Raw genomic sequence first — 13505 nt, forward strand, 5'->3', positions numbered from 1 at the left:
CAGTGCTTAGAATTAGGAATGAAATAATATATTCAAAAGAGTAAAAATAGGATCTAATTATTATCACATTGGCCTTGAGTGGAGCATAAGATTAAGTTTGTAAAGAGGGATTAGATTATGAAGTGATTGAGACTTTATCTGGTAGGAAAAAATGATTATTTCTATTTATCTCTTAAAATTTACTTTGTCTGATATTAACCATCCCAGTCCAGATTTCTTTTGTTGCTATTTAACATGGTCTTTCTCCATCATTTTGCTCTCAAGCTATTGTCTTTGAATCTAAATCTAAAGCATGCCTGTTGTAGAAGGAATATAGTTGGAGCTTGCTTTCTTATCCAGTCAATCTCCGCCTTTGTGTGCTTAATCACATTTTATATAGATTTTCATATAATTGAAATTACCTGTGCCCTGTTGCTCTTTGTTTTCTGTATCTCTCATCTTGTTTTTGTTCCTCTCCTCTCCTTTATTACCTCCTTTTGTGTCGAGCAAGTTTTTTAGTGTACCATTTTAGGTCCAGTATTGATTTTTAACATTAAAAAAATTATTTTTGGAGTTCCCATTGTGGCTCAGCAGTAATGAACCCAACTAGAATCCACGAGGATGCAGGTTCGATCCCTGGCCTCACTCAGTGGGTTGAAGATCTGGTGTTGCCCTGAGCTGTGGTGTAGGTTGCAAACAAGGCTCAGATCCCATGGTGCTGTGGCTGTGGGTGTGTAGTCCAGCAGCTGTAGCTCCGATTCTACTCCTAGCCTGGGAATTTCCATATGCCACAGGTGTGGCTCTAAAAAAAAGGGGCTGTTTTCTTAGTGGCTGTTTTAGGAATTAACAGTGTGCATTTCAGTTTACCACAATCTGCTTCAAGTTAGTTACTGACTTAATTCCAGTAAAATAATAGCACCTTGTTTTCTAACATATTTTATTTTCTTTTCTCTCCTGCTTGCTGTTATTGTCATATGTATTATATCTATTTCTGTTTTAAACCTAAAAACATGCTATTATCATAATTGTTTTATATTATTTCTATCTTTAATGAAATTAAGAAAAGAAAAAATATGTAGTTTTTTTTCTATTTTCCCATTTATATTTATCATTTCTGGTGGTCTTATTTCTCCTTGTGTGGTTGACTTTCCTTTGCCGAAAATTTCCTTTCAGCCTGAGAGACTTCTTTCAGTAGTATTTCTAAAGATAGGCCTTCTGCCATAGAATATTTTCTATTTTAAAAAAATCTGAGAATGTCTTTTTTATATATTTTTTAATAAAGTATAGTTGATTTACAGTGTGTGAGAATGTCTTTATTTTTCCATTCATGTTTGAAGAATAGTAATTCTGTATATAGCATTATTAATTGGCAGGGTTGTTATTTTTTTCTTTCAGTAGTTTGAAAGAAAATTTTTTTATTGCCTTCTGGCCTCCATTAGTCTGATGGTTAGTTAGCTGATAATTATGTTGTTTTCTTGTGTATGTGATGAATCATTTTTCTGTTATTGCTCTCATTATTTTTCCTTTGTGGCTTCAGTTCAAAAGTGATGTGCCTCCATGTAAATCTCTTTGTGTTTATCATTTTGGGGGTTCATTAAGCTTTATGGTCACAGATTGGTGTTTTTCATCAAATTTGGGAAGTTTTCAGCAATTACTTTTTCAAATTTTTTTTCTCTTTTCTTTTTCCTCTTTCCTAATACTGCCTTTATTAATATTTTGATAGGTCTTTTTTCTGATTGCGTTTATGCATATTTCTAGTATGTTTGGTAGATGCGATACTAACCTATAGTAGGTCTCTGAGGCTGTGTTCCTTTTTCTTGCTATCTTTTTCTCTTTTGTTTTTCACTTGAAGGATTTCTATTTCTGTTTTCAAATTCATTGAAATTTTTTTTAATGTCATCTCAGATCTTATCTTGAGCCCATTGTCATTCTTTCACTTCTGTTATGTTTTTCAGCTCTAGTATTTCCAGATTTTAGATGTTAATATCTCTGTATTGAAATTTTCTTCTTACGTAATTGTCATTGTATTTTTCTTTAACTTTATTTTTATTTATTTATTTGTTTGTTTGTTTATGTATTTATTTATTTATTTATTTATTTATTTTGGTCTTTTTGCTATTTCTTTGGGCCGCTCTCACGGCATATGGAGGTTCCCAGGCTAGGGGTCGAATCAGAGCTGTAGCCACCGGCCTATGCCACAGCCACAGCAACGCGGAATCCGAGCTGCGTCTGCAACTTACACCACAGCACACGGCAATGCCGAATCGTTAACCCACTGAGCAAGGGCAGGGACTGAACCCGCAACCTCATGGTTCCTAGTCGGATTTGTTAACCACTGCGCCATGACGGGAACTCCCTTTCTTTAATTTTAAAAATAGGATTTCTTTAAGTGGTTTTTTTTTTTTTTTTTTTTTTTTGGTCTTTTTGCCTTTTCTAGGGCTGCTCCTACAGCATATGGAGGTTCCTAGGCTAAGGGTCGAATCGGAGCTGTAGCCACCAGCCTACACCAGAGCCACAGCAATGCGGGATCTAAACCTTGTCTGTGACTTACACCACAGCTCACAGCAATGCCGGATCCTTAACCCACTGAGCAAGGCCAGGGATCGAACCCACAACCTCATGGTTCCTAGTCGGATTCGTTAACCACTGCGCCACAACCGGAACTCCACCACCCCCCTTTTCTTAACCTCCAGCCTCTGGTAGCCACCTTTCTAGTCTGTTTGCATAAGTTTGACATTTTTAGAGTCTACAGTAAGTGTTATAATATAGAATTTGTCTTTCTCTGACTTATTTCACTTAGCATAACACCCTCAAAATCCATCCATGTTGTTGCAAATGGCAGGATGTCCTTTTTCATTGTTGAATAATATTCCCCTATGTCTGTCTGTCTGTCTGTCTCTCTCTCTCTCTCTCTCTCTCTCTCTCACACACACACACACACACACACACACACACACACACATACACATACCACATTTTCTTTATCCATTAAACTGTTGATGGTCACCTAGATTGTTTCCATGTTGTGGCTATTGAAAATAGTGCTCAAATGTACATGGGGTATAGGTATCTCTTTGAGATAGTCATTTCACTTTAGATGTATACCCAGAAGTGGAATTGCTAGATTCTGTGTAGTTCTATTTTTAATATTTTGGGGAACCTTCATACTGTTTACCATGTCTGCACCAATCTCCATTTCCACCAACAGTGCACAAAGGTTCCCTTTCTCCACATCCTTGCCAACACTGTTTATTTCTTGTCTTTTCAATAATAGCCATTCTAATAGGTGCGGTTTTTATTTGCATTCCGTGATGATTAGTAATGTTGAGCATCTTTTCAGCTGGTATTCCATCCTCAGAGTAGCAGAGCTGTGAGCTGATCTAGGAGGTGATTATAAAGGATGGTAGTATTTCCTAGTGAGAAGTTCACCACCCCTACTATCCTAACTCCATTATCTAGCTGTGTTTTCTGAGTAAATGCTGCTTGATTTGTTGTTACCTGAGGTTGATTTCCAGAGCCCTGAAATGATTTGTCTTCTGTAGCGCAGTTCTTTTTATAGGTGTTTTGGGGAAATGAATTTGCTGATCTACTTCATTCAACTGGGGCTGAAAATCTCATCTTTTTGAACTATCTGGCTTCTTAGTTAGTTCCCTATGTCTCCCAGTCCCAATTTAATTCACTCTATTTGACTTTTGTCACCACTGAAATCATTCTTGTAAGAGTCACTAACATCCTACATTAGCCATATCCAGTTGTCAGTTTTCTGTTTTCATCTTAATCAGCCATTTAGCAGCTTTTGACATAAAATGGTCACTGCCTTTTTTCTGAAAACTTATTTTTCAGTAACTTTCTCTTTTAGTTTTCATCCTGCTTCATTGATCACTCTACTTAATTTACTTCTTTTTATATCTTTCATGTGATTTTTATACCCCAGTGATATGATTAGGTTCCCTTGCTTTGAGTCACTTATACTGATGGCTCCCAAATATGTGTTGCTAGCCCCAACTTCTACCTTGAGTCTCAGTGTTTTCACTCGGATGTCTAATAAGGACAAAAATTTAATGAATGGAAAGCAGAACTCTTGATCCACTTTCTCCCTCAAACTTATTTTAGTTTCTGGAATGATGATTTAAAAAGGTAAATCAAGTTATGTCATTTTCTTGGTTTCATTGGCTCTACTTCATATTTATGGTGAAATTGAGTTTCTTGCTGTGATTAGTGAGTGTTTATATGACATATCCCCTGCCTATCTCTCTGTGCTTGTCTCCCACCTCTTCCTTTATTCAACATGTTGCAATCACATTATTCTTCTAGCTACTTTTGAATATGCCAAACCCACCTCTAGACATTTTCATTTGAAATTCCCTGTCTATAGTGCTCTTCCCCCTATATCCTCGTGTGGTTCTCATTTTCATATCATTTGAGTTTGTGTTCAAGTTTACCTTCTTTGTGAAGTGTCTAACTTCCTTATCTAAAATATAACCCTTTTTCTTTATAATAATCTGTTCTCTTACTTTACATGAAAATGTATTGTTCATTCCTCCCTGTCCTCTATAGACTATAAGTTTCATAAGGATAGGAACTTGATTAATCTTATTCACTGCCATATCCTTAGCACTGTGAATGATCCTTAACCTGGCACAGAATAGGTACACTCTATTTGTAGAATAACAGTTTTTTTCCTCATGGAATTAGTATGTCATTAGTGAACCAATAAAGAATGACTCTATAAAAATGGTTAGACCTGGGATAGTTGTATATTAAATGTATCTGAGTCATGAATTTTGTCTAATATTGGTTTGATTAATACTTAAAATATTACTCCGTGAAATTTATATTTTGAATCTTTTAGGGAATTTTAAAATGAGAAAATTTAAGCCTCCTTTCATAAATAATAGAATATGAACAGAAAGTAAGGGTAGATGAATATTTAGGTCCATGTACTTAAGTTATGCATTCTTTTTGATAAAAGATCATATGCATAATCTAACACAACCAGGAATTTAATAGTTCTCTGTTATCTTAGTTAATGAGTCTGGAAAAATAGCTTATTTTAACGTAGTTGGCTATGCTAAAAGACAGTCTTAGTATTTGAGAGGAGTGAGTCTTAGCTTACTAGCAGTTCTTCAACAAAACTAGCTACCTGGATGTGAATTGGCATAGTATAGACAGACTTCAGATAATTGCTTCAGTATGGAATGGAAATAGATATACAATTTTGAAATTTGAAAGTTTTCTATGCCCTTCTTTGTAATAGTCAAAACCAGAGATAAACTGTCTTGAGTTTCTGTTGCTTCAGCTATAAACATTTTATACCAAGTAGTGGAATGAAAGATTAATGTTTTATAAAAGGATTTTAAATATCACTGTGTACATAAGCCCAGCTCTCACAGTCAGTTTAAAGGGACAAAAGGAAAGTCATTTTGAGTTTCCTATTTCCTTTCAGAGGACGTTAGACCCATCAGAGTCTCTTGGAAGTTTCTAGAGGATAAAGACGATTTGCTTATTTCTGCTACCTTTTCCAAGAGCTGGAGCCCATTCTGCTCTAGGACAGTTCTGCTCATTATGCTCTTCATCTGCTGTATACCACCCATCCCGCTTTTTTTTTTTGGCCTTGTTTTCTAACCATAACAGAATTTCCTTTCCAAATTACCAGGTATATACTTTTATGTTTGTAGCTCTTCTAAATCATCATTTTAACTGAAATTTTGTCTTTTCTGTGCACTTAGCAGCTATTCTTTCTCTTTGTTGTATAATTGGGACTTTATTAACTGGATTTCTGACAGCCAACGTTGTTGTTGGAATTTGTCTTCTTAATATATATGTACGCCTCAAATTTATTACTGCAAAATTTGTAGTGTTAGGAAGTCATATTATTTAATGTTCTATTTTCTTAAAGCATAATCATGAAACTCCACAGAGGGAAAATTATTTGTGTAATATATAAATTTATCAAGACTATACAGTTTCTAGTATATCATATTTTAACTCTGAAACTTAACAATTGAGCCTTTATAATGGGGCTAACTCTCCGATTTTTTCACTGTATCTTGGAAAACAATAGGGTTTGTGAGTTTTCTTTGCACCCAAATTCATTTGTTTGGTGAGAAATTTGATTTTTACTGTGATTGCAAAAAATTGCAATAATAATAGCTCATTTCAGTTATCTCTTACATACTGTAGACCAGTGCTTCTCAAGCTATTTGTAGTGAAATACCAGTTTTAAAAATTTCCAATTCATTGAAGATTGACATTTTTATAAAATGAATTATGAGAAAAGTGAAATTTAAGAAAAGATAAAATGTAGGCCTTACTTTTAATTATAAAATTCATCAATATAGTTGTTCTGTCAGATTGCAGTAAAAGATTCTAAATACTTATTCTCAATTTCTGTGTGTATCTTATTGTAGAGCAGTAATAAATAGTTCATAGACCAATAACAAATAGCTTATGGTTTAGCACTGGTCTGCAGATGATACTTTTTGGTATCATATATTATAGCCTGCTCTTTGTAGTGCTTAATGTTACTTCTGAAGCATCTTAGTTAATATGATGAATTAGCAGTTATCCTTTAAAAAGTATTTTCATTTGTTTCCTTTTCAGAACCGAGAGCTCCAAATCATGAGAAAGCTAGATCACTGTAACATAGTCCGATTGCGTTATTTCTTCTACTCAAGTGGTGAAAAGGTAGGTCTTGTAGAAAGTGTGTACTGAATATTGTAATAGACTTGTTATTCTCCTAGAAATAGTCCTTTTGCCGCCCCCCCCAAACAGTTTTGCTGATTGAATGGAAGAATTTCAAAACACATGCCCTAATGATTCTGACCTCAAGATATGATTATTGAATATCATTAGTTATGTCAAGAAGAAAATGTTAATGAAATGATAGAGGGAATTAATTTTTTGAGAATTTTCTTCTATTTTAAACACTTGTCTTCAGTTCTAAAGCAAATTTGTGTATATATTAAAACTTTTATGTTTCATATGTGCTTCTGGAGCCCCATGATAGTTCACCTGTTTGTTGGAGGGAGGAAATGATGTCATTTTGTTAAGGGGGAAAGGGAAGCAGGAGGATTTTGGTAGGTTCAGAATGAGACTTACAAAACTTACTCTTGGTGAGGGAAAATGTTGGAAAAGATAATATTACCCAGCTTCTCTTAAGTGATAACTATTTATGATCACATTTAATTCTGTAAAAGTAAAGGATATTTTAAGATTTCATGTCTTGAATCCCCCTTACCCCCCTGCCCCAAACTCCTTGGTTTTTCTCTTTAGAAGATATAATAACTAATGTCTTTGTACTCACTGGAGTTGCAAGCATAGAAAAGCAGTTTCTTCTGTTTTACCATGGTCTTTTTTCTTTCTATCTATTCACTGTCCCTTCTCCCCAGATTCAGTCTTTTTTTTTTTTATGTTCTTCTTTCACTGGTTTAGGGTAAGGGGGGGGCAAGTAATAAATACTTTATCTTTTTTGACCAAATAAATGTCACTTTGGATAAGTTCATTTGATAATTTGGACCTCACATACCATATATATACTATCCTAAAGTCCTTAGTCATCTTGATTCCTAACCAAGTTCTTTTTACTTCGCATATTTCCCAGGGTCCCACTGTTGAAGCATTTTCTATTAAATTTTATTTAGATTATTTCCTTAGAATTATTTTTTCATGGAGTTCCTGTTGTGGCTCAGCAGTGATGAAGCCAACTAGTATCCATGAGGATGCACGTTCAATCCCTGGCCTTGCTCGGTGGGTTAAGTATCAGCTGTTGCCATGAGCTGTGGTGTAGGTCACAGATACACCTCAGATCCTGCCGTGGTTATGGCATAGGTTGGCAGCTACAGCTCTGATCTGATACCCATAGGCTGGGAACTTCCATATGCCGCAAAAAAAAAAGTAGAAGAAAGAAAGAAAAAGAAATTCTTTTTTCATAACAGAACCTGTAATATGGAAAAGTATGTATGAAGCCAGAATTTTGATATACAGATATATAATTGGTTTGGGGGGAGAACTAATGTTTTAACAATTGCAAGTAGCAATTGGCTCTTTAGTGACTCTTATTTGTTAGGTGCCCTTTTTGTTTGTTTGTTTAAATGATGCCTCTACTTGTTTTAGGGACTGTAAACTCTCATAAGTATTTGAGCTCTTTTGTTTCTCAGGCCCATTACTTGGGTTCATGCTACCTTTTTTTAAAGAGCAAACTGCCTATTATGTCTTTGATCTTATCTCTTTTGATATGTCTTTACTTTTTCCTGTCCTTTCTCAGATAAAATTATGGAGCATCTGTTATGTTCACAGCACTCTTATAATGGAATTTTGCATCCCTGTGGCTTTTTGTTATTAGATGCTAGACATTATAATACCCCAGGGAGGAAAGTAAAGGTCAGAATTATTTGTTCCATGAACCACTGAATTCCATGTAGATTTGTTTGTGAAGGCCTCCTTACAAAGCCTGTTAAACATCTTCTCTAGCTTACTGAATTTATATAGCTTTCCCTATATTCCAGACATTGTTTTAGTGTTTTACAGTTACTGACTCATTTTACTCCTTGAATAATAAAGAGCAGAAAGGGAAGAACAAACCTTTTAAATAGCAGGTTCTACTTGCAGTGGCAACCTGTAGGCTCACCTGCCTGGCTTTGGTTTGGTGGAAGCTGCCATCATGGTCTGCCCTTACTCTCACTTAATCCTGTCTAAGGAGTGACAGTGAACCAATCTATGTACCGCAGAGGATGATTTTCCTCCCTGCTGCTGTTCAAAGCTGCTTGTTTATCTTAAATGGTCTTATGGATAAAGAGTGATTGAGAAGTCATTGAGGGAAGTTAACCAGAAGGGCAGTGTACCTCTGTCTATTATAAAACAGAAATATACTGTCTAGTATTTCATTTATCTTAGAGCTTTCTCTTGAGTGTATTGTTTTATAAATTGAGAAAAAGGCCCCCTTTAATTTTCCATTAAAAGAACAGAAAGAATGAGAGAGAGAGAGAAAGAAAAGGAAGAAAAGTTGTGATATATTGCTAAAATAATGATGCTCCCTTGTCAAAAAAAAAAAAAAAACAAAAAAAGGTTTCCTAAAGATTGGTAGAAGTACATAGGTTCAGAAACTTTCATAATCTTCCAGCCACCAAAAAGGTAACTTCTTGCCCTACTCATCACCTCCATTTTCTTGCTTCTGAATTGTTCTGGCAGGACTAACATATCACTCAAGAGACTAAGTAGTAAACTAATACGTCCCATGTGAGAAGATGGATTCTGTGTTAGGATTGAGAGCACAGGTCTGTTATTATCAGTCTAACTCTCCAAGGTATATTACTGAGAGTAAACTGAGGGCTGATGTTTAGAAAATGATCTGAATGTCTTATAAATCCTTAAAGATGATTTCTTTCTGAATGTGGCAGTCCTATATTAGGTAGGCATTTTTCTAATATAAACATTATGTATTGTCTCTGTACATATATTAGAAGAGTTTAGGGGGAGGAAATAACAAATCAGTAGTTTGAAATGCCTCTCATCTATTACAAGTAAAGTAACTGAATTAGTAATTTAAAATTTACCACAAAAAAGTGTCGTCGTATATAGATGGCTTCAATAGAGAAATCTATCAAACCTACAAAGAAGAACCAACACCATTTCTTTACAAATTTTTTCAAAAAAAATAGTAGAGGAAAACACTTCCTAACTCTTTTTATGAGAACAGTATTATCCCTCTTGATCAGGGAGAAATGGAATTTTTTTTTCATTTTGAAAATCTAGGCTTATAATACGTTTGTGAATTCCAAGTATCCTATATAATAGTATTTTTTCAGTATCAAAATTTAGCAGTAGAAACCCCCTTCCCCCAAATGAAATTTTACAAAGAACTCCTATTCTACAGATAGAACAGATAAAAAACAAAGTTGCTCTAGTTGAAGCTAGGATGTAGGATGAGCTGATTTTGCCTTTCATGAGTTGCAGCTTGCCTTTGTAGAACCCTAGCTCTTTGAAGGACCTAATATGTAAACCATATTTTATCTTTATAGGAGCCTTAAACTTTATTTAAATCAATTAATAGTTTTCTTTGAGAAATATTTCTCTGAGTAGCCTTACATATAAAAATGTTTTTACTTGTGGTTCATCATAGATTGATTACTTAATAGAGGCAGTCTTCCTTGTTAGTAAATAAAACTCCCCCTATTTGTATGAGAGTTTAAACAGGAAGAATAGCAAATTGATTTTTTTCCTCATACCAGTTTTTCTATCAGTAGTAACTGTGGAAGGGTGTTTAGAAAGGGAAAATTGTACCACTGCTTCTGGAATGAGGGAGAAGAATGCTGTGCTTGCTTATGTCTTTCTGTCATTAGCCCTGGAGAGGAAAAGGTAGGAGTGAATCCATTCTGAAAAGTAAAGATCTCTGGCTTTGTATCCAGAAATATTTGGATGTGCATTGCATCCCTGCCACTTGATAGCAGTATAGGCAAGATACATACCTTGGTAAGCCCTTTTCTCTTTGTCATCTGTACAGTAGGGATTTTGTAAGAAAAAAATGTAATAATGTTTATTAAGCACTTATAGCACCTGGCATATAATTAACACATAAATGTTTTACAAATGATTATTTAATAACAGCAAATGTATATTTTACTTGCTGTGCATCAGACATTGCTCTAAGCCCTTTACATGTATTTTACAACTCCCTTCATGCTAACATCATACTAACTCAGTGAAGAGTATGTATACTGTCATTACTCCATTTTATAGAAGAAGAAACTGAGGCAGTCACAATTAAGTTATGTGAGAATCATATAGCTACAGAGTGGCAAAGTTAGGAGTCAGCTCTAGGTAGTCTGTCTCCAGAGTCTGTATAGTATTTCTCTACCATTTAGTGTAGAATGTAGATTTTCCTGGAAGCAGCAATGTATTAGAAATGTAACACTTAAAAGTATCTTAGTAATGAATGTTGAACAAGGAAGAGATTGTACAGTGTCTACTTTGGGGAACTTTTTTTTAACGGTTGTACCTCCGGCATATGGAAGTTTCTAGGCAGGGACTGAATCTGAGCCACAGCTGAGGCAATGCCAGATCCTTTAAGCCACTGTGCCTGGCCAGGAATCGAACCCTCACCTCTACAGTGACCAGACTGCTGGAGTCAGATTCTGAACCCATAGTGCCACAGCAGGAACTCCTGGAGAACTTTTAGAAGAGAATAAATAGCTTTTTGCTATATGACAGTAATAGTAAATAGTAATAATAATAGCCCAAACTTACATGGTGCTTATATGCCAGACATTAATCTAAACACTTAACTTTTTTTTAAATAGTTCTTGTTCTTCTCCTCCTCCTTCCTCTTCCTATTCTTGGAAGAGCTTGAGAGGATTGTTGTTACTTATTTAAATGTTTGTTAGAATTTACTATTGAAACCATCTGGTTCTGTACTTTTTGGAAAGTTTTTAATTACTGATTTAATCTCTACTTGTTACATGGGTTTGTTGAGGTTTTGTAATTTCATCTTGAATCTTTTTTTTTTTTTTTTTTTTTTTTAATCTTTTTGTCTTTTTAGGGCCATACCCGTTGGCATATGGAGGTTCCCAGGCGAGGGGTCTAATCGAAGTTGTAGCCACTGGCCTACACCACAGCCACAGCAATATCAGATCCAAGCCCAGTCTGCAACCTACACCATAGCTCATGGCAACACTGGATCCTTAACCCGCTGATCGAGGCCAGGGATTGAACTTGCATTCTCATGGATGCTAGTCAGATTCCTTTCTGCTGAGCCACGACAGGAACGCCAAGATCTTCTTTGTTAATGTGGGCATTTACAGCTGTAGATTTCTGAGTGCTGCCTTCACTGCCTCACCTAAGTTTTGGTGTATTTTATTTTTGTTTTCATTTATTTCTTGAGTATTTCTAAATTTTCTTGTTTAAGAGTGTGTTGTTTAATTTCCTCTTTGACCTGTTGGTTTTTTAGAGTGTGTTGTTTCATTTCCACACATTTGTCATTTTTTTGGTTGATTTCTACTTTTGTTTCATTGTGATTAGAGAAGTTACTTTATATAATTTTAGTTTGTTTGTTTTTAATGGCTGCACCCACAGCATATGGAAGTTCCTGGGCCAAGGATCAAACCCAAGCCATATCAATGCCAGATATATATCTGTTAGATCCAGTTGGCTTACAGTGTTGTTGAAGTCCTGTATTTTTTTTATTGCTCTTCTGTGTGGATGTCTTATCCATTATTGAAAGAAATATATTAAAGTTTCCCAACTATTGTAGAATTAATGTATTTCTTCCTTCAGACCTATCAGTATTTGCTTTATTTATTTGGGACTCTTTTGTTTATGGCATATATGTATATAATAGTTATATCTTCTTGATGAATTTACTCTTTTATCAAAATATAGTGTCTTGGATGCCTTTTATTTCTTTTTCTTACAATTGACCTGGCTAGAACCTCCAGTACAATGTGGAGAAGAATGAAAACAAACATCCTTGTCTTGGTTCCAATTTTAGGTAGAAAAAGTATTTAGTCTTTTATTTTTAAGTATAATTTTAGTGGTGGGTTTTTTGTAGATGTCATTATCAAGTTGAGGAAGTTCCTTTCTATTCCTCATTGTTGATCACTTTTGTAATGAAAAGTTGTTGCATTTTGTCAAATGCTTTTCCTCTGTCAGAGTTTTTGTCTTTTATTAATAAGATGTTTTGTATAATTTTTTTGAATGCTAAACCTTTCCTGCATTTCTGGAACTAATCACATTTGGTCATGATATATAATTTTAGTGTTTCTGGATAATATTTTCAGAGAATTTTTACATCTATATTCATAAGGAATATAAATTAGTCGTCTGTCTTCCTTCTCTCCTTCCTTCCTTTTCACCTCCCACACATCCCCTTCTTGTGATGACTTTGGTTTAGGTTTCAGGATAATACTGTCCTCATAAAATGAGTTAGAAAGTGTTTTCTTCTTTTTTTTTTTTTTTTTGAAGAAATTTATAAAGAAATGGTATTGATTCTTCTTTGGAGGTTTGATAGATTTCTCCAGTGAAGCCATCTATACCATGGTACTTTCTGTGGTAAATTTTAAATTACTGGTTCAGTTACTTTACTTGTAATAGGTGTACTTTGATTTTCTATTTTTTCTTTTGTCCATTTTGGTGATTTGTTCATTTCATCTAAGTTATCTTATTTATTGAACAGCATAAAGTTATTCATACTTTTTCCTCAAAATTATTTTTGTTTCTGTTAGGTCAGCTGTGATGTTCGCTCTTTATTCCTGGTTTTGATAATTTGAGTCTTCTTTTTTGTTTCTTGGTCAGTCTGACTAAAGCCTTGTCAGTTTTGTTAATTTTTTTTTTTCCCCAATGAACCAACATTTGGTTTCATTATTATTATTATTATTACATATTATCATCATCATCATCATTTTTTCTTTTTAGGGCTACACCCATGGCATATGGATGTTCCCAGGCTAGGGGTCAAATCAGAACCTTAGCTGCTGGCCTGTGCCACAGCCACAGCAATGACAGATCCAAGCTGCATCTGCAACCTACACCAC

General features: G+C 34.8%; 1 protein-coding gene across 5 annotated transcripts in view; it reads left to right on the top strand.

Moving 5' to 3' along the window:
* Positions 1 to 13505, top strand: part of GSK3B (glycogen synthase kinase 3 beta) — a 233450-nt gene that overhangs the window by 115638 nt on the left and 104307 nt on the right. For all 5 annotated transcript variants that reach the window (XM_021068182.2, XM_021068187.2, XM_021068185.2 and 2 more), the window contains 1 exon segment: positions 6583 to 6666. In XM_021068182.2, the coding sequence (XP_020923841.1) occupies positions 6583 to 6666 (84 nt within the window).

This window comes from Sus scrofa, chromosome 13, assembly GCF_054392235.1.
Source record: "Sus scrofa isolate SSC_HxYL_T2T_F1_AM1 chromosome 13, Sscrofa_HxYL_maternal_Yorkshire_Landrace_v2.0, whole genome shotgun sequence".
Classification (NCBI taxonomy): Eukaryota; Metazoa; Chordata; class Mammalia; order Artiodactyla; family Suidae; genus Sus; species Sus scrofa.